Raw genomic sequence first — 25,844 nt, 5'->3', positions numbered from 1 at the left:
TCTTACAGGAAAGTGCACAGACTGCGGCAGTGGTGTTGTTTTTGCTCTCATGTTATGCCCTTTTGCAGGGGTCAAGAGTTCTTCCATAAAACTCACTCCAGGCTATAGGTCCTAACATAAGTAGCCTATGTTGCCTGTCCTCCCAGAAGGGATTTTATAGACGGGGTGCTGGAGCCCTCATGAAATGCTTGTCAACCCAGCACTGTTTGCTTATTCCAGGTTCACTGGAAGGAGACCTCACTTCACTCTTCAGCCTGTCGTGGCGCAGGTCTTTTTTCACACATTTTCTCTATCCCTTTTTTTTTCCATAGCCATCTCTCAGTGAGATCTCTCCAGCATCCAGCACTGCCAACCAGCTCTTCCAGGCTCTGCAGTCTGGCACAGAAAGAGACAAAGCCAGACTGAGTCATTTACAAAAACAGGGTGCCGCCCATTATTTGAGCAGGCTGGAGTGGACTGCTGCTGGGAGATCTCGAGTGCCAAACAATAAATGAATCCTCTCCGGTTAATCGTCACCCTGCCAATGAGACGGAGGTTGGTCGCTCTTGCAATGAAGGACAAAAGTCTTTTCTTCTGCCCTTTGTTGCCTGTAACAAAGCTGGTTGGATGCAGCTGGGATCAGGCCCACAGCTGATCCTCCTCTCTCCCGCCCCTGGGCCATTCCTTTCAGCTCAGCTGGGGTAGCCCGGACAATAGGGAAGCTGTGTTTGCTGCATCTCAGGATGTTAGGTCTATAGTTTGGACAGCCCAAGAATATGTGTGTATTCTCCCCATTGATGTTCAGGGGCTTGATACCTCTTTGTTTAGTTTGCTTTATTGAAAGGTAAAACGGAAGAAGGGATAATGCCCCTGCTTAGAAATATAGATGCATGGTGACATAAAAGGGATGAGAAGGGAACATTTCAGAGATGAGACCTGAATCCACACTCCTTGGAGTGGGGAGCAGTACAGGAGGGAAGCAGTTCTACCAGCTGTGCTGCCCCGCTGCAAGATTTCCTCAGGCAGGATGCTGGTCCGTGTTCAGATAACAGGCTGCGCTGGTGTAAGATGTTGAGATAATCTGCCAGTTCCTCCTGGCCCCTGGCAGGTAGCCCTCCATGCAAGAGTGAACAGGCCAGTCTGACTCAGCTGCAAATGCACAAGCCATCAGAAAATGATGATCAGAAAATAGTGCTCTCCATTTTCCGGTGTTGGAACCTTGCTTCCCTGATGTGTTTGATGTAGGTGCATTCAAAGTACAGGATAATTTTTTCCACTCTCTGTTTCTGTATTTTTGTGGTTACCTTTCTCCCAGCTTGGGAGCCAGCAGGCAGATCCTAGCACGTCCATTTTCTACCCACTAGTGCCTCAGCAAGAGATAGAGGTAGCTGGGCAAGCTATGCCTGTCTCGTTAGGACCTAGCCTTGTTACCTGCTTCCCTACTTTTCAACATGCTGGGCCTTACAGGAAATCACCACACAGTAATTTATTTCCATAAAGCATTCTACTACAAAAAGCATCCCAGCATCTGGCTACCTTTCCCACAGTTTGTCATACATGGTGGCTAAACTTCATTTATTCTGCATACTAGTCAAAGAAACTGTCTGTTCACATGAACACTTAGGGTAGAATGCCCAATACTGTGGGTTAAGTAAAATATGCCCTTTTCCAGATCATATCCGGGTAGCTGAAGAAGGGTCAAACCTGCAGTGCTCTCCTTCCCCCTTCTCACTGCTGCTGAATAACTGTTTTCATGCCTTCTGTGCAAAGCATAGTAGAGACTGATAAGCATCTCTAAAAATATCATTTAAGTTGTATTTACCTATGCATACAAATAAAACTGGGGACTACACAGGCAACATCACGTTTTCTGGCATCTAATGTTAAACATATGGATGGCTCTTAGTGCATTTACTATTTTGGAAGGATGTATTTCCTGGTTTTCCGGGTGTCATTGGAGTATTGATAGTTATTGTGTTCTATCTGCATATCAATGCTTGTACTCCCTCGGCAGAAGATGCTCACCTAGAAGCTTGCTGAAATCGAATACATATTCAGGACTCAAAACAATTCTTGCCTGATGTATTCAAACACAGCAGCAGAATTTCATCACCTACCTCACCACCAAATTCTTTTCAGATCTTATCTTTTCCAGTCATAAGCTAAAAAAGATGCATGATACAATATCCTACCAGTGCTGCAGGGGATGTGACTCCACAGGTAATTTGTGAGATAGATGTTGGGAGTGTCCCTAACTAAAATTGTTTGAGGATAAAATTACTGAGCACAGTGCTGAAATGGTGGATCACCCACTGGCCTGGTCTAGGATTTCCAAAGGGCTTCTAGGATCTATGTGCCAAACTACTATAGAATATCAATTAAAACCATGTTTCTAATTCAATTCTCTGAAACTCAACTAATCCTTCCCATAACATTTCTTTCAGCTTTTGGATGGTTGATATCATAAAAAATCCCATAGACTTTGATCATAACAGACAACTTTGCTTTAGCAACCGAAGTACGAAACACTGATAACTGGGCTGACCTGTTTGCCACCAGCAGTGGCAAAGCTGCTGTGCAGAGGGTAACTAAATCCAGAGGAAAGCCTTGTGCCTCTCTGCCTAGTCAGCTCACACTATATGGATGCTCAGTAGAGAGCAGAAAAGGGAACATGTCAGGCCACAGGCAATGTTATTTCCCATATGGTGTTCTTCTGTGGTTCTGCTCTGAGGATTCTGAGTGGCAAGAGGGGAGGTTTGGAGATAGAGCTTGTGGCTGTAATCTCAGCTTTCACTGGAGCCCTGAAGAGGCAGTTATTTTAAGAACCAATCTCTTCTTAGGGTGTGCTTTCTCACTGTCTGAATAATGCTAGTTCTCCCCTAGCTTTGCACTGAATTCACAGATAACTAGGACTGAAAACTGACTGAAAACCATTCAAAGTTTCCCCAGAATCCAGGGAAGAGTCCATGGAAGTATTACAAGAAAGGAAATATTTTCTGTATGGAATAATAAGTTTGTGCTGGGTTTCACAGCAAGCTCGATTAAGTGCCACATTTGAAAGGTCCATTTATTTTCAGGTTCAATGGAACATTATATTTTTTCAGGTTCAAGGTGTTCCCATGGCTCAGCTCCTTACCTATATGTTGTCCCCTGTTTGTTTGCCAGCCACGTAGCAGATGTATTTTGAGCTCTTTATCCTCTTTAGCTTCCAAGTGAGAGCACACACAAGAGCAGGATGTAGTTAGTACAATGGCAGCATGCTTTATTAGAATTCCTTACGTGCATAAAAAATTCACTGTGGTTGATTATAACATAGTGCTTTATAGTTCTTTATTGCAACTTAAAACTTTATTCAAAAGACACTTTTGAAAGGGAGAGAGATTATAGCTACTGTCTATGGCATCATCTAGTAACACTTTATTACTAGTGGATGATATACAATTCTTCATAGAAAGTTATTAAAGAATAAATTGCTCTTTAATAGGGAGTTATTAAACCACACAAACCAGAACTTTAATGGGATATTTTTGCAAATTAATATTTCAAATAAATATTTGAACTATATGCTATATATATATATGCTACTGCACCTTTTTAAATGGAGGCAACATTTCTGAAGTTTAGACTCTTTTAAACCATTGAATTACTTGTTTACTATCTCAGTGCCATGTAAAGTAACATGTTGCAGGATAGAGATCATTGTCCTGACTTCCTTAGGAGTACTCCACTGTCCCTACAATTTCCCTTCAGCTTTGTGAGGTGTTGGAGAAGCCGCGTGACTCAGCTTCATGGGTTCAGGTGCTGCTGGCAGCAAAGCCACTCCTGAATGGAACAGGGCACAGTCCAACTATGCATTTAATAACCAGCTTCATAAAGGGCATTGCAGTCCACACAGAGCCACAGGCACTGCTAGCACGTGTTTCCAGGCAAACAACTAATAACAGATCAAGAGACAGAATACAAAAGTGTCATATTTGCAGATGTAAGTGATGTGGGAGAATACTGACATGGCAGTTTAGATGGTAGCCCAGTACTTCCTGAAAAATCGGGTACTTCACATGTACTTCACTTTTAATGCAGATTGTTCATCTAGGAGCAGTCATCATAGATTAGATCACTAATGATATAATGTGAGTCTTTCTATTCCATCCTTAGAATGCCAAGAAACTCCTACACGCTATTACAGTGCACACCAAAAAAAGTATGATGTCACAGTACAACACTGCTGTAACACAGGACTTGAAGTCAGAGCTCCCAGACAGCAGCAGAGATACTATGTAGGGGTCTCATATATCCCTGGAAAGGGCAATAGGTTAAAGTGAGATGTCACCTCAGTCACCTCCTTGGAGCAAATTGTCCTTGTGTGTGACATGCCGCATCTCCCTCTGGCCTGGAGGATGCAAGTCCTGAGTGCTTCCCAAAGCATGTGTGACTCCTGGGCATCCGCACAGCATGGTGAGCCAGCCTGTGGGCATGGCTGCAGGCACCCCACAGCCATCATCCAAGAGCAAAAATAATGCCATTAGCAGGTATAGCAGTTTGCTTCCTGCTACACATCCTGTAATCCTTTGGGAAGAAATGCAGTAAAAGTCATGATAGTGAGGGACTGGAGATTAACTTACCTGTTTACAAAAAAGGCTCCCTTCACTAATTGCAGCTGAGAGTATTCCTGACAGCCACACAAACACCCAGTCTCTTCTCAGATTCTGACATGCTTTGGCCTCAACTGTATCACATTTTAATGACCCAAAGTTTGAAAGAAGCAAAAACCAACCTACTTTGATAATAGAGAGCGTTATCTTCTTAGCACATGTGAAGAGGATGGGTGCGTAGTGTGTGTTTAGTCTCTATGCCAGTTTAGAATGAATAAATCTAAATTTCTTGACAACAAACACTGCAGTGCAACAGAAAATACAAATATTTATGTGGGAACTTTGTGGACAGAGTATGGACACTTAGACATGGACATTCCCCTGTTTTCCCCCATTTTTACTCATGGAGACTGAGTATATGGAAACAAATTTTATTCATGGCCCTGGATGACACAAGGTGTTTGAAGCGAGTATGATGTGTTTGATACGGTTGAACAACAACTTTGTTCATCAGAACTGCATTTCTAGAGACATCACGGGTGGCAGCAGCTTTTCAGGCAGGATACATATTGGCTGATTGATGAGTGAATACAACAGATCCTGGAACACCAACAATCAATCAGCCATGTTACGTGGTACATGCACTTGTATTTCTGACCTCAGATCAAAAACTAACGCAATAGTGGATAAGTTGTGTGAAGAACATAGCTCAGATAGGGTCTGATCAGGGGTGGGATTTTGGAAGCCACCCTTTGTCAGAGGTACTCCATTCAGCAGAGAAGCCAAAGGCTGCTTTCTTACCAACAACACTGCAATACTAACAGGAACAACATCAGATGTTGCTATGTGGAGGGCTTAATGACCATACATACAGCAAGTCAGAACATCCATTTTGAGGCATGATTCTGATGCCCCCAAGATGAATTATCCTGGAGACATGCTGTTTTCTGATGTTTGAACAAGAGCCAGGCTTACCTGTATTTGCTTTGATGTGTTAGAGCTTTGATACCCACATCAACATGAACTCAAAGAAAAATTTGGAGATTCTTATCAGCTTATTATGGCAGCTATCCATAAAAATCTCTGATAGAAAGAAGTGCATATGTGATGTTTATAGATATTCACAGAAGCACAGGCGAGGGGACGACAAACATCATGCAAAATGAAGTTGTTGATGACAAAAAACCGAGCACTACCATACCTGCATGTAGGAATGATAGAAATCATGACACTTGTGAATCCCTGCTCCAGATCTGACTGCTGCTCTGGAAATTGCCATCTCTTTCTTGTCACCACAGATGACAATGTGAGTCTTTTCAACAAAAAGGCAGGAAATGCCAGTTGGTTTCCTGACAGAGCATCACCAACATTGATTGTGAGCTTGGGACCTGTTCAGTTATGGTTGCTTACAGAAGGACAAGATCTCTGGTACAGATTTACTTTCTGAGTGTAGGTATGCTGAGGGAACACGCAAGTCCAAACCCTTTGGTTTCTTTGTGATACAGATAAGAGGCAAGAGTTACTGTCTGAAATTACCTGCAGAAAGCATTTGTCTGAATCTGAGTTTTCCAGCATCAGTAAGGACAACAGAGCTGTTAGGCCAAGAAATGCTGAAGAGCAGATCAGTAATACCCCTTCTCCCAGAAGACACATGAAAGGAAAGCTAAAGAACAGTGTGAGAGGGAAGGGAAAAGAGCCACTGAAGAAAGGCAAAGGATGCTGACAGGCTGAAGAGTGATACCAGAAGTGACCATATGAAAGTGAGCTAGTTGAGTCCAGCAGTGGTGTCTCTACTACCAGCTTGGCTCTCCAAATTTTGTTTTCCATGTTAAACAAAACCTTCCTTACAAATTCTCCCCTTGTTGCTCCTCCTGTGGTTACTTCAGTGAGTGGGTCTGGACTGGAGGTACCATGCTTGCTAGAGAGGGAGCCTGCTTGCTGCCAGAAATACTCTTCTCATTGCTGCACCAGGAGGGAAGGGACTTGCCCTGAATTCTTCCAAGCTAATTATCTGGAGAATGAACTCACACAAAAGCCAACCTGTGCAAGAACAGGAATGTGCCAATGATCCTTACTTTGCAGGGCTGAAGTGCTGGAGAGAAGACTGTGGAGCACAGTCCTGCCCTCCATCAGCATCCACAGAATTGACCACAGGGTCTTTGAAGGCATTTTGCATAACTGGAGGGCAAGGTTTTCCTTCTGCTGCCCACAGTGTTTGTACAAGAAAGACCTGCATGTCTGATTGAGAAGAAGAGAATATTTGTACCTCATATATTGGAGAGATTGTTCAAGCACAGTTAATCCTTGTGAAAATCTTGCTCTGAAATGCTGCCAAGAGCAGTGGCTGTGTTGTTATCTGCCATGTCAATGCCAGTCTGTGAGCAACAGCTTCCGGCCACATAGCGTGTAACTTGGGCATCTGGCAAAATAGCAGGAAGTTCTTATTCCAGAGGGACACAGCGGATTCTGCTGTTAGTGTTGCCTGGTCCCCGTTCATCTCCACCACAGGCATTCTCTGATTTATGCTGTGTAGCTGTGGACATGCTGGTTTCGTGATGTCCTACAGGTGGAGCACATGTGGCACTGTTTTCAAGTCTGCCTTACCTGGAAAACCCTTTCACACTGGATCAGCATATGCATACCCTGTGCATCTGTTTTATCTTACTCATGATTTTGTTGATCGCAGTGTGCATCCTATATTCATAATCCACTGTATTCTACATCGTTCCAAGCCAGGTCCTCCTCAGCCTGCTGCTACCAGATAGGATGCGCTGGTAAACTCTGCACACCTCAGTGACAATACTCATCATTTAACCTTTGTGTTTCATTTGTCATGCTTTTAAATGCCGTAACAGGTCTGAAAGGTAAATGATGCACAGACTCAAGTATAGGTGGGAAGATGTTTGATTCTCCTGCAAAATTGGAATTGAAATGCCACAAACACCTTTTGATTTTCACATATATAAAGCATCATTCACATCACAGCCATGCCAGGCTCAGAAAGATAGAACATGCTGTTTTCTTTTCACATTGGTGCTTCCATTCCCCCCCCCCCCCCTCCACTAGCCACCCATACAGTCCTTACATATAAACTTCATTTCAACAAATGAATATTTTTAATTCATTAAACATTTCCCTGCCCTTTCTATCTGATTGGAATAACCATTTATGCTCTTTGGCAGACTTTCTGAAAATAAATGCTATTCCCTGAATCATGGTGCTTGTAAATGCCTCCTCTGATGGGAGCCCATCACACATCGGGCAGACAAGACTTCTCTGGAAGTTGCTGGAGGACTTAACTCCTTACAGAGACTCAAGGGGAATATATTAAGGATTTTGTCTCTAATTCTTTCTATACCTAATTTACAACAGAAGTCCAAATACTTATGTGTTTAAATTCAAGTTGTTGTACAGGGTATTAGATTTGTTGTTCATAGTTCCTATTTTTAGGCCCCGTTTTAGGGTGCTGTCCTGTTTGCCTGGGGCTTTGTGACTCAGCTCTGCTCTTCTCCTGATCCTGAGCTGATTTCATCTTCTAGGAGGAAAAGCCTGGGCAGGGCACAGGGATAGTGGCCTGGAACCACCTGGAACCATGTGCCTGGTACCAAGGGAAAGCTTGGGTACCAGTGCCATGAGGGCATCATGTTAAAGACCATCACTAGTGTGATGTGAATAGCCAAATGAGTAAGGGAAAGCTGCCTCTTACTGTTTCCTGGGAAGCTCTATACTAGCTCCAGCCTCTATGCTGCCCCAGATAAGGATCTAGGTCAGACTTTGATTTGGCAGAATAAGAGATGGATATCTTTTCTTTTGGAGGAAATGAAGTATAAGGAATCCTCAGGTTGTCAGAGTGAGGCGAGGGGAGTGCTTTTTATATGGCTGCGAGGCAGAAAAGAGACAGGAAAATCAGGACAGGTATCTGGAACATACCACGGGTTGGCAAGAGCAGTTTTGGGGGAAAATAGGTCTTATTCACATATTCTTAATCTTATTTCAGAAATAATAAAATGATTACATAAAAATGTCATGTCAGGGAAAAATTAGATTTAATTTTAAATTATATTAAAATATTAATGTTATTAATATAACATTTATATTATAATATAAAAATAATTATATTTTTATTAGTAAAAGCTTTAATCACTCATATATGCATTGGGTTCAAAACTAGCCATTTAAGACTTTTTTCCCAACCTTTGCAAAGTTAGCTTTCCATTCCAGTCTGTCAGGTTTCTCACTAGAATAAGAAACCCATTTTCCTCCAGTGTTATAAGATAAAGTTGGCAAATCAAAATAATGCTGATAGATAAAATATTATTCCATTGCTTTGAGTAAACGTGTTTGGTCTCTATCTACTTAGTCTGTGGAGGTTTGTTTTTCTTCCTGTGGTGTAACTGTTGTTTTTGGTAGAGAAACACAAATATTCCAGACTTGCACATACCAGCTCCAGCTTTCAGAAGCTCCTGTCTGACAGCTAATTGAGGCATTGCCTTGTTAGTAGTACTAGCAGGAGTAGCAGAGTCTTCCTCACCTCTGTGGAATGGTTCCTTTCAGAGCAGGTAAATAGATTAATGTAGGGAAAAGCAGTACTCAATGAAAACAAGGGCTGAATCTAGATGGGTTTTTCACAGGGCGTAGCAGTTCTGTACTGTTAAGTCCTGGCTGGCTGGAGGTAGGTTTGGATGTCCTGGTTCTTCCTTCAGTGGTGCCCCTTCGAACATCTGAATGCTGCTGCATGTTTTGAGCAGATTAGGAAAGAAAAATGTACAGCATTCTTTAATGGAAGCTGAAAATCGCTGAAAGCAGTAATAGGTTTGGTGTGCAAGTTTGAATAATAGTTTGAGCATGTGAATTAAGGTCCAGAAATTTACTCTGATGCCCTCAGGGGCATGTCTTTGCAGTAGCTCTATGTAGAGATAAGCAAGGTACCATGAGAATGAATTCGTGCTTTTTGTAGGTATGGTAATTTGGGCTAATTAGGGCAGGCTCAGCACCACCCTGGTGCAGAACAGAAAGCTGTACAGAAATTCAAAGGAACTAAGCTGTCAACTTTAGAGAGTTCTTCATCCAAAAGACCTCACTCACAGTCAACCATGGAAAAAAGCTACTTGCACAGGCAGGCCATCCTGAAAGCATCCAGATCCATGAGAAACTATTTCAGTTCTGAAGGAGGTGGGATGTTTAGAGCTTCCTGCCAGAACTCCCCAGTGGTGCTTGCAGGGTATGCTGGCTTCTGACAAGCCCTGCAGCAGGAGAACTGCTGCCCAGTGGACACCCCAGAGCCTTGCAGTTCCCAGAATGGCTGTCTTGTCCTGATGGAGACAGAGAGAAACGGAGCTCACTTCTCATCTGTTCTGTCCAGCAGTGCTTGGCCCTGCTTCCAGCAGTACCTGAAAGATGAAAGGTGATGATCTGCCCTTGGTTGCGACACTTTCCTCCACCCCAGCCCAGCACAGACATCACTAATGCCCCCTGGGGCTGCCTGAATCATCGCTGCAGCACCAGTATCTGACACTTTGCTTTGCAAAGTGTTTGCTGTTTAATGCCTGTCTCTGCTCCAGTTCCCACTTTGTTGAAATGATGAAACCCTGCACAACACCAGCCTGACACGGCTCCTTTCTCCTGGAGAGGATTCATTTACTGTATTGACAAAGTTGCCAGGTATGTGGAAGGGGAAGGGCTAGGGCTGTGCTCACATGCTCTGAAAGCAGTTGAGAAACCTGAAAACACAGCACAATCTGATGTAAACAAACAAGTTCTGCATATTCTCCTTTCCCAAATATTCAGAAGTCTTAAAAGAATTGGGCGTGTAATTGAAAGTAGCCAAAGGCAGCTTTATCCTGTGCTACCAGCACTTACGCAGCCGATCACCCGAAGTTTCACTTGGCAGGTTGACAGGGTTATGCATTTTCACATGGGTGAACAGGTCTCTAACAAAGCATTGCAGTGTGAACACCACAAAAAACCACATCGTCTTGTTCCACTGATCCTTATTTCAAGAGGCTGGGAGAGAGAATTTCATTCTTTCTTTGCCTTGACTTACCATCAAGCCCCTGATAAAACAGCCTTCCAGCACCAGAAGCCTATTTTCATTTACATCTTGCATCTCACGTTTTCCTTGAGAGACAATAGGAATGATCTTTCCTGTGTAAAGTCCCTTGTGCTGTTTTCTGTGTTCTCAGTACATACTTTAGAAGACATTGTTCTTGATGTCATGGGATCCCACTGCCAGGAAAGGATCCAGAACCAGCAGCATTTTGGAATTTGGAAGCTAATTTATCCGAAAATTTGGCACTTGAAGGGGATGTGATGGTTCTGAGAAACAAGGAGCATTTCCCTGCAAACCAAAGCACTCTCAGAGCTACTGCTCCAGGGAATGGTGCTGGCACTGGTGCCAGAATACCAGGTCGGCTTCCCTGCATGCTAAGACCTGCACTTTTTTCCTCTTATGGGACAGAGAAGAAAATCGTTGCATGAAAGGAAAACTCAGTAGGCAACACATTACTGAACAAACCAGTGAAGAACAGGGTATGATGAACCTCTTCTAGTTCTGCATTGAGGAAAAAGGAGAAACTGGGACCCTTCTACCATGAGAATTCAATACCCTTCAAAAATTAGTGCATTTCCCTTCTTTTGAGAAAAATTCTCACTTTTGATTACTTTGTTCCATGCTAAAAGTAACTTTTTTAGACTGAAATGTGGCAAGATAAACAGTAAAGTCCATATTATTGCCACACAGTACATGATACTAAAATCTGACACGTTTTTCCACCAGTGTCACCATTTTAATTCAGTTGTCAGCTATTTCCTTCCTACTCTGCGTAACTTAGAAATACCTGAAAGTAGAAGAGCAGGTGAATGTCCTGAGAGCTACATCCTAGAGAAACCATGTGAGGTGCTGAGCTCAGGCAGAAGAGTAATTCTCCTGATTAGATTCCTATTAAACCATCATTTTAAAAAAGGAAAAAAAAAGAGGAAAAAAGAAATAATACAGAAATCCCCTGTGGGAAAAGCCTTTTTATTTAGAGGGAAAAAAGGTGCTTTCTGTCAGTTGTTGCTCTTGTGAGAGACAGAAAAATCCACCTACAATACAAATCATATCTCTTACCAACACCAGGAATGAGTGCATTTCTGGTTCCTTCTGCGGCAAGCTTTGACGTCGAGTGGCATTCCCAGCATGGAGACAAATTTATTTATTCATTAATTTAATATATTCAATAAACCAACCAGCACACAGACTTATTCTTTACAAGTAATTAGAATGTATTACAAGCATACAAATGTGCCTAAGATTGAGAACTTGGGTTATAATCTAATGAAAATATTGTCGCTGAATTAATTTCCTATGTGGTGCCAGAGCCATGGAATAAAAAGTATATTGAAAGTCTTCAGAGACCTACTGTCAACAGCCTAGCACTACCTCTATTTTAAGCTGGAGAAGATTAGATTTCAAAAGCCTGTTCCTTTTCATGCATGTTCTAGTTGTCTTAGAGGAATCTTCAGTGCTTGAAAGGTTTCACCAGAGTTTCAGAGGTTAAGAAAGTGAAGTAACAGGCAATTTCTGCTACCAATGTCATTCAAATGCATTAGTCTCATAAAAATGCAGCTCAAATGCAAACTTACCAGGAGCTTGAAGCAGTTAGTCCTCTGTGTACCAAGCTGCAGTCTTGTGAGCTGCAGATTGCATCATTGCAGCAATGGAGAGCTGTACTACTTCTGGCTGCAGACCTGTGCTCCTTTCAGCTCTGCAGTAGCAGAGTGCACCAGCAGCATACAGGAGGTCACTGCTGCTTCAGTTCTGCTAAAGATGATCAGATTTCTTACTTTACTACCATTTTCATTTCCTAAGCATTTTTCAAACTCAGTGAGAAAAGGAATATTTTAAAGAATGGGACATGTAATCATAATAACACATATCGAAACATCTGGAGAGAACTGGGACACAGACACAGGCCACATTTGCTGGTGTTCTTAGGATAATAGCTCCAAGCAGAAGGAAGGAGCATTCATGAAATACAGCTGTTGAGACATTCTTTGACTTGCTGTTGGAAGTTAGACAGGCAGATGAACCACAACTAGGATATTGGTTCCATCATTCTCTTTCAGTCAGCTCATACAGAGGGTAAGAAACCAAGCAGAAATGCCCTGGCTGGTGCATGGTTTCAGACACAGGCTGCATCACTGCATGTGCAGCCACATCTCTGCTGCATCCCAGGAGCCGCCAGCCTATTAGCAACCTTCCTTCCCACATACTTCTTTCTTTCCACCTAGTGTACGGATTTTGGGACTTCACCCTCTATAGTAATGCAGAAAAAAAGAGATTAAGTTATCCAGGTCTTTTGTATTATTATTTTTAGTTACATATATTTTGCCTGCTTCACTAAGCAGCAGGTTTCCATTGCTTTATCCTGCATGAAAGACTACTGCCACCGGGAGTCTAATTACTTGGTTCCTCCTCTCAGTCCTAAAGCAAAAGGTTTTCGCATAGCACTAAGGTGTAAAGAAAGATCAAGGGAATGCACTCAGCTCACTGGGAGTACTTCTGTGAAACTCTTATCAGTAGCTCCTTATCGATGTTAATCTGACAACACAGGTGTGAGGGAATGCCCCAGCTGGGATAGATCACTGGTAATCTGATCAGGAGTAACCCATTGTGTTCTGCTGGACACCACTTTACTTGTTACCAGTTGAACAAAGGAACAAATTAAGCAAGCCTGATTAAGTCGTGTTGGTAACGAGGGAGGTGTGGAGGGAGCTGCATGTCTTGGCTGTCTGTGGGTGTGCAGCTAATAACCATTACACAACACCCACAGACACGCTCCCTCGGGGTGGGGGGGTTGGAGGGGGGGGGAGAGGGCATGGTAATTATAGAAAGGGTGTTCAGAAGGAAAAGGCATTTCATATTCCATGTTCCTCATTTTAATAATACAGATGGCTGAATTGGGAAACACCTTCCTTAGAAAAACATTAAATGCTGTGCCCCATGTCCTCTGCAGCAGCCAGCACAGCGCTGAGCCAGCACTGCAGTGAGCACCTTCACAGCATCCCTGTCTGGTGAGCAGGGCTCATCTCCAGGTCATGGCTACAAGGGTCAGTATCTGGCTGGTAGCAAAGCAGAAGGGTGTTCTTCCTGGAACACCTTGTACAGAAGTGGACACTGATGCACTGTAGATATCTTCTCTGCAAGCCCTGTCTCTGTCAGCCTCCTCATCCTCATTTCAGCTCCTATGGGGGTCCTGCATGTGCCACCCAGGCCCCACCACCTGAGGGAAAGGAGGATGTACCCTGGGCATGTAAGAGATGCAAGCTCCATCCTCCTGCTGCCATGGTTCTGCCTTCTGCAGGCAGCTGCCTGGGGTCTCCTTCACCCCTTGCTTTTGGTCAGAGCAGTTGCTGCCTATCAGTCTGGGCTTCTGCTGGGCACCTGAAGGAATGCTGCTGCTCCACAGAGGCCTCGGTGTGTGTAGGAAGGGGTGAACAGGCTACATGCACCATCTCTTCAGCAATTACACAAAACTGAAGTGCATTTCTGACTGTGGGAAGGAGGGAATACAAACCCCTGAAGCCACTGTCAGTCCTGTCTCAGAGGACCAGAAGGCATCTTTACTGTGTGAAGAAAATAGCTTTAAAACTCCATCATCCTGATCGCCATCATCTTCCCTGTGATTCTGTGTCTTTTGGCCACTGCCATTACCTAACTTCTCAACTTCGTTTTGTCATCTCTGTCTCTTCACAGTTCTCAGAACAATGTCCTGAGCACTGAACTACAGCAGCAGAAGAGCTAAAAGTATTTTAGCTAAAGTATTTTTGGGTAGAGCTGTGTTGAGGTTGTCATGATCCTGATGCTGTAAAAAGAAGTTAATTGTTTATGCAGGAAATAGTATTTCAGGTAGAAAGCTGTAAGAAATCCTTCAGTGCCTTACCCTTTTCTACAGTAATTTGTATGGAAAACTGGCTCAGCTCTGACAAAAGCACTTGAATTCTGAATAAGCCTTTTTAGGAGTAAAATATTGCAGAATATAAAAAGATTTTTTTGGAAGGGGGGGACAATGAGAAAAACCTGTGTGTCACTGACAAGACAACATGAGTGGTTTGAGCAATGGATCCAGGCTTCTGGGCTCTGCTCACAGCTCCAGCCTGTCATTCTTGGTGTCAACTACTAAATGCTTGTCATAAAAGCACTGCTTTTATCTGCCTGTCTTCCAAAATCGTTTTTGCTTTGGACATCATCTATGCTAGGACCTAATCAAACCTGCTGCTGCTAGGGAAGGATCACTAGCAGCTGATCAGTGGGTAAGCTGGCACAAGTGGTGGGCAGGAAGGTTTCTGAGTGAGCATAAGTCATGTAAGTCCCCTGCATAGTTCCTTGTGGAAACACCAGCCCAAAAGCCCACAGAAATATCACACTCTTTCCTAAAAATGAATGCAGTGCCCTCTTATTAACTAAAGGTCAAAAGATTATCAGTTAATGTAAATCCAGAGGGTAGAGAAGAGCAAAAGGGTAAATCTGGAGGGTAGAGAAGAGCAAATACTCTATCAAGACTCAGTAAAACGTGCATTGCTCATTGCTCTAGTTCATGTTGTGTTTTACATAATTCTCCACTCAGTATTATTTTCTTTCCTCTGTATTTTGGGGGGCAGCTTTGGTCATGTATAATATCATGTCTTGCTCAGAATGTGACGCTAAAGAGCTAGTGGTCTGCAGAAGATGCTCAGAGCCAAAGCTCTGAGCCCTGAGCAGTGAGTCCCACCCCAGCCACCATCCTACAGAGTGGGAACAGTCAGACCCAAGTGAGGAACTGTGGGCCAAGGAGATGAACATGTACAGATCATTTCTGAATGTAAGGTCTTCCACACATATGACTGATGCTGTGCTTTTGCTTTAGAGTAATTCATATTTAGTTTTCAAAGTAAGAGAAAAAACAGTTTGCAAATGCAAATGGTGGCTGTTGATTTGATAAATACTACAAGCCAAATTCATTAGTGGGCTTTCAAAGAGAATTGTTTTGTTTTCCCATCATAAGTAAACAAAGAAATAGCATTCTCTATCATCGCTCTCATTTCAGAATGTACCTGCTGGTTCTAGTGCTAATTACCACGTTCCTTCTGTGATGGAAAATAGCCCCACAGCATCTTAGCTGCAGAATTTGGTTTTCAGGAAAAGAACAGTTTTCTGAGAGTGTAAAAATGTGTCTTACAGGGTAATCAGTTTATATTTGAATACAAATGAGAGGCAAGTTTGCAATTTATTTATTTAATAGCATTTAATATACAATCATTTATACAGTGGGGCCATACTTGTAGTGGTTTTTTTGTGTTATTAAAAATATTGATAAAACACTAGACATTCATTAGTTACACCATTTCCAAGTGCACAGAAGGATGAACAAATGTGTTTTCATTATAAGAGGTAATAATAATTAAGAGTGACAGCACCTTATCCTCGGGATCTGCCTCCCAGCAGCAGTTTGGCTGATAAAAAAACAGAAGTTAAGATAAGGCAGCAATTATTAAGACAAATCTTTTGAAGGGCTGTTTGAACTCCTGTGTCCAGCAGATAATCTGATTTTACAAGGTGCTCCAAGGGGGGGTAGACTGCATGGGAAGCAGTACCCAGGTGCAGGCCTTTAGCCCTTTGCACCGGCATTTTTACCTCTAGCCATTTCCCTGGTCGCTTCTTCTTTTGTTTGCTACAGCTGTGGCATATAAATCAGTCTTCATTCTGTCTCACTGACACCAAAGAGAAACGCAGCACAAACAATGCAGAACACCAAGCCCCAAATGTATTAATCATCTTTTCTTCTTTTCTTTTCTTTTTTTGCTGATCCCTTTCACCTATCTTTTTGGGGAGATCCAGAAATGGCTATGGGCAACTCAGTAATTCTTCCTTCATAAATATTAGATGCACAGAGAGCATGAATATTTGAGTAGCTAACTCTGACTTAGGTGAAACCAATTGCTAATGGCAATTCATTTTTCCTCTGTGACACTCCACCAATAACAAGCATGAGGGGGGACAGGATGATGCAGTTTGGAGCTGGACAGCAAAAGGGAAAGAAGGTGCTGACTGGGAACAAAGATCTTTATTGATCAGGCCTTCAGATGTATCAGCCCTTACCTTGGAGAGTTCTAGTAGAGAGGTCCCTGCTCAGCAGTTATGTGCTTTAGGAACTAAATATTGGGGAAAAGTTTTAAACATAATTGATTTTGGTTATATCACTGAGCTGCCACCTCTTGATGTGCTGTGCTGGGTGTGATGTTGCACACATGATGTGCCAGCTGCGGTGGGAAAGAGCAGCCATTTCTTTAACATCCTCTGCCCAGGGTGCCCCACATTCCCACTGCTAAAACCGGGGTTTGCTATGGGAAAGGGCAGTTGGGATTCCTCCAACCCAGCCTCAGCTCTCTGGTGCAGGGCCTTTCTCTCATTGACTCTTGCAGCCCTGTGCTTAGAGCACAAGTCAGATTAAGCAGCTCTTCCAGGGGAAAAATGCTCTCATTTTGGTCCTTAATGGAGTGTTTTTCAAGCCAGATGAACTCACCCTGCTGCACGAGGGCTGCAAAGGATGTGCTGAAATGGTGTGACTGGAAGAAAGAGGTTCTTTCCCTTTTGGTGCTACCAGCTTAGCTGTAAAACTGTATGGTTTGATTTTTAATGAAAAATAGAAATTGTGAATTTATGCCTGAGGCACAGAAATGTAGAGTGTCTGGACCTGGGGAATGACAATGAGTGAATAATCAGATGTGACCAGATCAAACCTCAGCTGAAGTTCATGTTCATGTTTACATGGCCCAAGAGACACCAACATGCATCTATCATTTTATATTGGTCTCAAATTTGCCATCACTAGATGAGTACTTTATAATCTATTGGTAATACTTACACACATTTGTCTATGTTAGCACACAGCTCCCTTTGCATGTGTTTTGCCTCAGGAAAGACCCTGCTAGGTCACTGAAATCGCTTGAGCCTTTTTGTCAGGGCTTCTGCCACTTCAGGTTTGGATAGAATAGATGCTCTGGGTTGCAGCAAGGCCTGTGGCTGCCTATGCTGCTCTGTGCTCCTGCTGTCCATCCTGGTGAGCCCCCAACCACACAGTCCTGCTGACAATGCAGGACAACCTGGAGACCCAGAAGGATGTGGTGCTTGGACAGGGCTGTAAGGCAGGACAGCTTGGTCCCTGTGTGCTGCCTGTACATACCATAACAACTGCCAGCAGAGAGGACCTTCTGAGCCCAAGCACAGAGGATACTAACACTCTGTTTTCCAGTATGAACCCTCTGTGGCAGGGACCAGCAGAGCAGCACAGTTCCTCTGCCAAGGCAGGCTGTTTGGGTTGGCTCCCTGTCCCCAGGCACAGCTGCCTGAGGAGCCAGCCCAGCTCAGCAGCAGGATGGACCATTGGGCTTTCTCATCCCCCTGCAGCTCTGCATGTCTCTTCTTGTGCTGCTGCTTCAAGTCAGCAATACCACTGGCTTTTCACTTAAGGATAAATAGCATTAGTTAAGGTAATAAAAGAATAGCCATGGCCACTTCTCTGTCACTTCAGCAGAGAAAAAGTGGTTAAACCCCTTGGCCCAGCTTATCTGGCTGCCTAGTCCTGGAGCTCGTTCACTTTCCACACCTGCATTTGCTTTGTTTTGCTTCCCTTTAAAGAAAATCTTGCAGAATGTGTTCTTTTCTCATGGTGTCTGTTGAAAACCTAGCAGGTTTTGGTCAGAAATTTTCCATTTGAGTTATTTAACTTCTTTTAAAAAAATCAGAATTTTTGCTGGAAAACTAAGCATATGCTTCCTGTGGGTGAAGAGCAGCTTTTAGCTGGAAATCACAATTCTCACCTTAAAATAGTTTAAATGGCAAATTTTCAAGGGAGCCTAATGATGATGTCTAACTTGCCTTGCCATAAAACTGGACTGATAGGACCAGTCCACATCTCACACGGTGAGGAAAGGATCAAGGCAGCCTTTCCTTGCTGGACCACTAAGTGCCGGCAAACAACAGGAATGTTGGAGGCTGCATTAGAGCACTGCTGTTAACAGCAGCAAACAGCCTTTAACTCTGCAAGCTCATCTGGCTCTTGGACATCACCACTGCAGGTGGTGGCAATGAGCACTGTTGTCTTGCCCTCAAGCTGTTCGTGCAGAAACACTGCTCATTCTCCAGACCTCTGCTACTGTGAGTTGCTGTGTTCATGGTAGAAGCTGTTTTCTGTAATGAACTGGTATTTCCTTGGTTCCTCCTATAGCTGTGCCTGTGCCCAGTGGCAGAGGAGTGGTGCACTCAGGCTTGTCATGGCCCCAGGTATGCCCAAGATGCCACTGGGCTTATTGCAGTTGACTAGTCACATCCACGTGCTTCAGAATGAGCCTTCCTGGCACTGCCAGGAACAAGAAGTGCCTGCTCCACACATACCTTGCTCCTGACAGAGCTCTGTCTGAGTGACTGGGCTGGTTGCACCACCTCTAATTCCTACAGACTTTTCCTGTCCTAAACTAGGCCATGCAAAAAACGGCAGAGGATTGTGATAGCATAGTTTGGGTTGGAAGGGACCTTAAAGCTCCTCCAGGTCCTGTGGCAGGGGTATAAGAGAACACGCTTTCAGTCTGCAAAAGCAAAGAAAGAACTGCACACTGAAAGAAAATCCTGCTTTGTTTACAGGTTGCTTTTATTTACAAATATACTGAAGTGTCATCTCTCTCTTTTTTTTCTTTTTCTGGTTTTGTTTAGAGCGTGTGTGTGTGTGTGCACATGTGCACGTGGGAAGGAGCATCATGTAGGAGAAACTCATGTATCTTGGCTGCCAGGCAATGGTGGCAGGGAAAAAAATGCAGTGAATTGAAATTTAAAAACGCTAATAAATAATTTAACAATGACAAGTAATTAAATTAAAAAAAGAACATAATAAGAATCCGATCTACATACATTATGGTGGTTTGTTACCAGCACAGAGGGAAGGGAGCAGAGTCTATGGTGGAAGGCAGCTGGTTAAGTATGAGAGAGCATAGTCATATTTTTTTTACAAGTTAAACAAATTGTAACAGACAGCTACAAAATACTACATTTCGATAACATAAATACAGAATATATAAATATACAAGTAATACAGCCATACACAGCTAAAAAATAGGGTGTTCACTTAAAAACAGAGTTCCCAATGCAAAGGAGCTGGCAGTCCCTTCACAGTCACTGCTGAGCAGAAACAGGGTGTGCAGAACCAAGGGGCCTGGCTGCATCCTTGTGGAGGGCAAACAGTTTATTCAGATAGGCCTCAAATGAGCAAGACTGTGCTTAAATCCCAGCAAAGCCAAAAGACTTCAGGTGCCTGCCAAGAGGTAATAAGTCCCAGGTACCCCCCTAACCAAGAGGAGAGATGCCTAAAGCCCTGGCCACGCTGCTGTGGGTGCAGCACCCGTTGGCCCATGCCACTGGGCTGGTGATGGACTCACACACACAGGGAGCATCTGCTGTTCAGAAACACACGACGTGGTTTGGGCATGGGGCTGTGCAAAGCACTATCCTGAGCACTCGAGACTGTGAGTACTGTGGCTCCAGCTCCCATGGCTTGGATGTGTCCCAGTAGCCTCTCTGTCCTTTACTGTTGTGACCAAGCTCCAGGCTTGTGAGAACCCTTCCCTTCCTCCTGGGTTCTGCTGTTAATTTCTAGTGGCTTTTAGGGACAACCAGAGTTATTATGACATGGTTCAAAGAGGAGCTTTCGCAAACCCCAGCTTGCAGCATCCCTAGCAGCATCACAGAGCCGGGTTCCCTGGGGCACCTGTGGTGGTGGCTTGGGATCTACTTCTGATCCTTAAGGAAACTGGAAGGGAGTCCTGAGCACAGTAGGAAGAGGTAAGTGGGTTCACATCATCCCTGGAAGGTTTGCCAGCATGGAGGACCTTCCCCATGCAGTGACAGCACAGTGAGGTGGCTGAGTTGCTGCTGACAATGACTCCTTCAAAAGACCTGGTAACACTCATCTGACTTGTGCAGGGTGGCTTTCAAAGATCCACTCAGCAGCCATTGTAAGGGCTAACTTGAGTCACATCTCAGGCATGGTTAGCAGCAACTGAACCAAGTGATTAGGATGTTATTCATGACAGAGTTTAAAGAAGAAAAGGAGATAAAAATACCTAGAATAGTGTTTGAGTCATAGTGATTGCAACCACCATTCTTTACTTGCAGTAATTTAACTGTCTTCCATGTTGTGACTGGGATACAGATTTACCACCAGCCCCTAACTGCTTATGATATAGGGTTTAATGTGCAGTGCTGTGACAAACGGGCTGAGAACAGCCGTGCATGGTAGGAATTGTCCTCTCAACAGTCAGCTGTGCAATGGAAAGGTGCAGCCAAGAGCCCAGTAGTGGGATCAAGGACCACACTGCTCAGCAACCATTCCTGAATGCCAGCAAATCTCTCATGTGCCACTGTTACCACCTGGTAACTGCATACTAAGGACCTTTGAGGAAGCTGGTGCTTGGTATATTCATTCTGATCTCACAGTATCTTTTTTAAACGTTACTGAGCAAACACTGAAACCTAATCAATCATCTTTTACTTAATTGCATCTTGTCACCACTTAAGCTTAACATGTATTCCTTGCTTAGCCAAAACAACATGATTGAACCACCGTCAAGAGCTCACTTGATGCATTTATATTAGAGAGGGGTTAATTTCCCAGGGAAAATGATCACTGTAAGGTGCATGTAATAAACTGCTGTCATGACCTCTAGCCTTCAAGCTCCCTTATGTGCAGTCATTGTTTGTGGTTTCCGTTGAAGTGCCAGATGCTAAGAATTTTTGGCAAGACTTTATCAATTTGACTCAGTGTAAGATATTACTGTGATATGGCCCATTAAACATCTTACTTTCACCTGATCAGTGAAATCCCCTTGACAATAGCAGAGTAAAGCAGAAATCAAAAAGGTCAGAGGTTGCTCTATAATCTTTTACTGCAGGTCCCAGGTTAAAACCACAATGATCACACTCCAGTAGGGTAATTCATTCCACAAAAAAAAAGTGACATTTATTTTGCTTTAATGAACTTTGGCCTTTGCCAGATATAACGGGTCCATTGGAAATCATTGGCTATGCATTCCTTCCCTTGACCAGCAGCAACCCACAGTGGCATGGGAAACGTTACACATGCCAGAGGGCTCGACTGTGTCATGCATGTGGCACCGGAGATGGTAGAATATGGGGGAACAAACAGCTAAGGCATCATCATCCAACACAACAAGAGAAGCGGGCATGGTATGTACAAGCAATGAAAGAAAAAGGAAAAAAAGGTAGCAGTCATCCAAAAAAAATCAGCAAAAGATTATGGTTACTTCAGCTATAAAATGGAATATCTGATACTTTCCTTGGAAATGGATTGTTATTTCAACATCCAGCCCACAAGCAGAGGTAGAGTTGGGACAAGGCAGTTCTCCAAACTGTAGGTCACATTATAGTTCTCATATAAGTCCCTGTAAACACTAAAAATGCCATTTTGATCCTGCCAGTAATGAGGGATGAAGTAAGGTTGTGCCTACGTGTAGAGGCTATAAACACAGTATGTTTGAGATGGTGAAGATGCTTTTCTATGATTCTAAAGTAGCACAGCAGAAGGGTGGGGAGGAAAACTTGATGAATCCATTGAGATTGGTGGTGACAAATGTTTAAAATGTGCTGTATGAAATATGCTTGCCTTCTGCTCTGCAAGCAGTGAGGATCACCTGAGTTCTTTATAGATGTTTGCGGTCATGCAGAGAGAAAGGAAATGTTATTTACTTTGATACACAGGGAAAGGGAGAAATAATTGAAGGGGATGGGTAGGAAAAGAAAATTCTTCGAATTTCAAAATGTATCCAGGGGCTCACAACCTTCAACTGAAAATCCACATCCCTGCCAGAAAGTGAGCAATGGTCGCTAGCAAAAGCACAGGGGCCCAATGGCCCTTTTTCCCTGGTCATGGCAGCCTGCAGATAGGGCTGCTGCCACAGAGGGAGGAGATGGGAACCAACAGGGAGGGGAGTGTCACCCCAAATCCTCACTGAGACATTGGTTCCTTTGCTTGGGAAGAGCTGTGTGTGTGTTGGACAGCAGAAGGAGGGTTTGCCTGGGGTCTGCACTTGGCTGTCCTGCACTGCACACACAGTTTCCTCCCTGGTGCTTTCCTCACCTCCACAGAGTGAAAACACATGCACCTTTTGCTTTCGCAACCTCTAACATGCTTGGTCCATGTTTCCGTGCTTGGGTAGGGAATGTGATCTTATTTACTCCCTTAGACTTATCATCTGATCCTTGCTATCCACCCCTCTGGGACACAAGAAGAACCTTCCTCCATCAGTGAAGGGGTGAGCAACTCTCTGAGAGGCTCCCCAGCAGGACCCCCCCTCTGCCAAGGCCATAGGTTCTCTGTGCTCAGTGGATTTGCTTTCTTCCCAGTGGCACCGCCACCCCAATGGGAGTCCCAGAGAATCCCTACAGAAGGCACTGAGTCCCACAGGAGACAGCAGTGCTGGCCTGGTACCAGTCCTCAGCGTGGAGAAATCGGATTAGCCAATGCTTTGGACTTGTTTTCAGCTATTATGGTCAATATATTAAAGGTATTTATTTAAGAAAGTGCCTATCCTGCCAATCTTTCCCCATGAGCTCTATTTTGAACACACCCTATAATTACTGATATTACCCTGGCAAATTTTCCCCATGAAGTTCTCTCCACTAAGAGCCATGACCGTACTTGTCTGCCTCTCCACATTATAATTATCACCAGGCAATATTTATAACTATACTATTATTATTTATGTTATTTTATGCCCTACAAAAACCTATATGACATATGCTCAAACTTCAGCATCTGAGACATTCAGACTTCAGCTGGAACATTACCTTCAATTTGTGTACTTGTTCATCTTACAGTTGCACTAACAGGTTACTTGAGTATTTATTGTAAATACAGGAGTCCTGTCAGCGTGAAACCTGCAGGACTCGGCTTAGACTTCAGCTCAACAAACCTAAACCTCCCATTGTGATCTCTTCTATACTGTTTTTTCTCCAGTTAGAGCACGTTTCAGGACTTCTGATGGCTCAGGCTAGAAATGTGTATCATAGATTCTTGCTGAGGCGAGATAATTAACTAAAGGAGTGCTTAATTATTCCAGATGGACAATGGAGCACATTTATGCCTCATGCAAAACATAAATAAACAGAAGAGAATGAACAACACATGTTTGCCAGCCATGGTCTAGACTTGAATTTGGCACTTCCAAACAAATGTAAATGGTTTATTCTCACACTTCAAAAAAAGAGAATTAAATAAAACTCTGTCTTGTAAGCACCTTTAGTTTTAATTATTTAAGATCAATACTAACCTAAATGCCTCTGTCCCTAACATGCATCTCCTCTCCAGGGTCATAGACCTTTCTTATTATGAAATCACTGGCTTTCTCCACAAATATTACTGTTAACCAGTTTCCTCAGTATCATACGCATAAGGGCTATAAACTAATGAGCAGATCTAGGTTATGTAGAAAAAGTGTAGAAAGGAAACAAATGTTGAACGTCACATTTACATTAACTTCTCACAGTTCAAATGGCAATTTATCCACAACATAGTATGAATCATGCAGTAAGAAAAGGGAGGAATCTCCAGTTTCCTTGATTTATTTGTCATATGGTCGACTGATGTCAGTATCAGTGGCTTTAAAAAAAAACCAAACAAAACAAACAAAGCTTAAACATCCAAAAGAAAGGAAGAGAGAAAGGAGGAAAAGGTCTAGCTTTCCGCAAAATCCATTTCCTGTACAACGATGAGCTCAAACCAAACCAAAGGCTTCTGACGAGCAGGGTCTTCTGTTCCTTCCGTGCTTGTCTCGTGGTCTGGTGCAAGCTGGGAATCAAGGGGGTGGGATTGTGGATGCGTTTTGTTTATATATATATATGTATGTATGTAGGTAGGTATTAATATATATGTACATACATACACATATATGCACACAGATACAGTCTTCCTAAAAATGCTCTTTGCAGTCCAGAGGCAGCAGGAGTCACTGTGAAGGAAGAGCTGGGCAACATATGGCTGTAGAGTCTGCACTGGAAAAAGTCACTGGCTAAATATACGCCGGCTGTTTGTTTTCTTTTATTTTCATGAGGCGAAATAGGAGCTCTGCATAGAGTACAGCCTGTCAATGGGATTTCCTACCCTAGCCTGCATGGAGTTAACTTCGGAAGAGGCAAGAAAACAGTCGCTCAAGCTAGTTAAAGAGGTATCACTGTCGATATCATGAAAAATGGAGTCGTTTCCTGCAAATGAAACGTATATGTTAAGCTGGATTCTGTGCAGGCAGAGGAGGACACAGTACACACGATGCTCACATGTTGCACGCTGCAGCAAAAGGGAACGCTCCTGGTTTTGTTTTTACACGTTACCCTAATTTTGCTCTAAGGGTCTGACCTACAAAGAGGAAGGCCAGCAACCAATCTGCAGAGTTCAGCTAGGAGCAGTGCCACTCACAACTGCCAGGATTTAATTTATACTGCAGTCAGCAGCACAAATGAGAGTCTTGGCTGATGATGGGAGCAAACAGTGCTAGGGAGGAGGAACAACTCCCTGGCTCCCTCTGAATTGGGATCTGGCATTTGCATTGGCACCAAAGCCCCAAGGAAGGTGGGAGCAGACATCGAGTGCCCGTGATGGGAAAAGTGGTCTGAGAACCATAGCCAGTAATGATCTTCATTTACACACAAGGTAAAAGGCAGAACTACAAATGCAATGGGACTCGGGAGGAGAGACCCAGCTTCCCTGGCCTCGAGTTAGCTACAGTTGTAAACATGCTTTCATTTAAGAAAATTCCACAATTCTGGGGCTGGTTTGGAACAGCGCCTTTTATTTCCCTTAGCAAATGAGATTTCAACTTACTTCAACTCTGAAGGTACCAGAAAGAGCTGTAGCTCAAGTCCTGTGAGCATTAAGAAAGCGTTAGTCTGGCTCTTTTTCCTCACGCGCCCATTTGAAATGGCTTTGTGCTCTCCCCTCTATAGTGAAGTGCTCCTGGTCAGCAGAAACAAGTCTGACAGAGCAGACCCTTGTGGGTTACAGCAAGGCCAATAACCAGTCTGAGAAATCCTCTTAAATTTTATTTAAATGCCACACTGCAATTGTCCAGAATCAATTATTAGGCATTTAGTGCTCGTGATGCATTTAGGGTACCTATCCACTTGAAAGTGTGTGGTCAGGAAATCATGAAAGCAAACCATCATCTTGATTTTGGGCAGAGAATGAAATTACA

At 43.4% G+C, this 25,844-nt stretch overlaps 1 protein-coding gene across 1 annotated transcript in view; it reads right to left on the bottom strand.

Annotated features, from left to right (window-relative positions):
- Positions 1 to 19,452: 19,452 nt before the first annotated feature.
- The window catches only part of LMX1B (LIM homeobox transcription factor 1 beta), a 99,647-nt gene continuing 93,255 nt past the window's right edge, over positions 19,453 to 25,844 (bottom strand). Inside the window, exon 8 of the mRNA XM_034067392.1 lies at positions 19,453 to 24,858. Coding sequence (XP_033923283.1) covers positions 24,701 to 24,858 — 158 coding nt within the window. The 3' untranslated portion in view covers positions 19,453 to 24,700. The remainder of the gene's footprint in view (positions 24,859 to 25,844) is intronic.

This window comes from Melopsittacus undulatus, chromosome 11 (genome assembly GCF_012275295.1).
Source record: "Melopsittacus undulatus isolate bMelUnd1 chromosome 11, bMelUnd1.mat.Z, whole genome shotgun sequence".
In the NCBI taxonomy this organism is placed as follows: Eukaryota; Metazoa; Chordata; class Aves; order Psittaciformes; family Psittaculidae; genus Melopsittacus; species Melopsittacus undulatus.
Note: the sequence above shows the minus strand (reverse complement) of the source record. Positions and strands in the feature narration are given on the sequence as shown.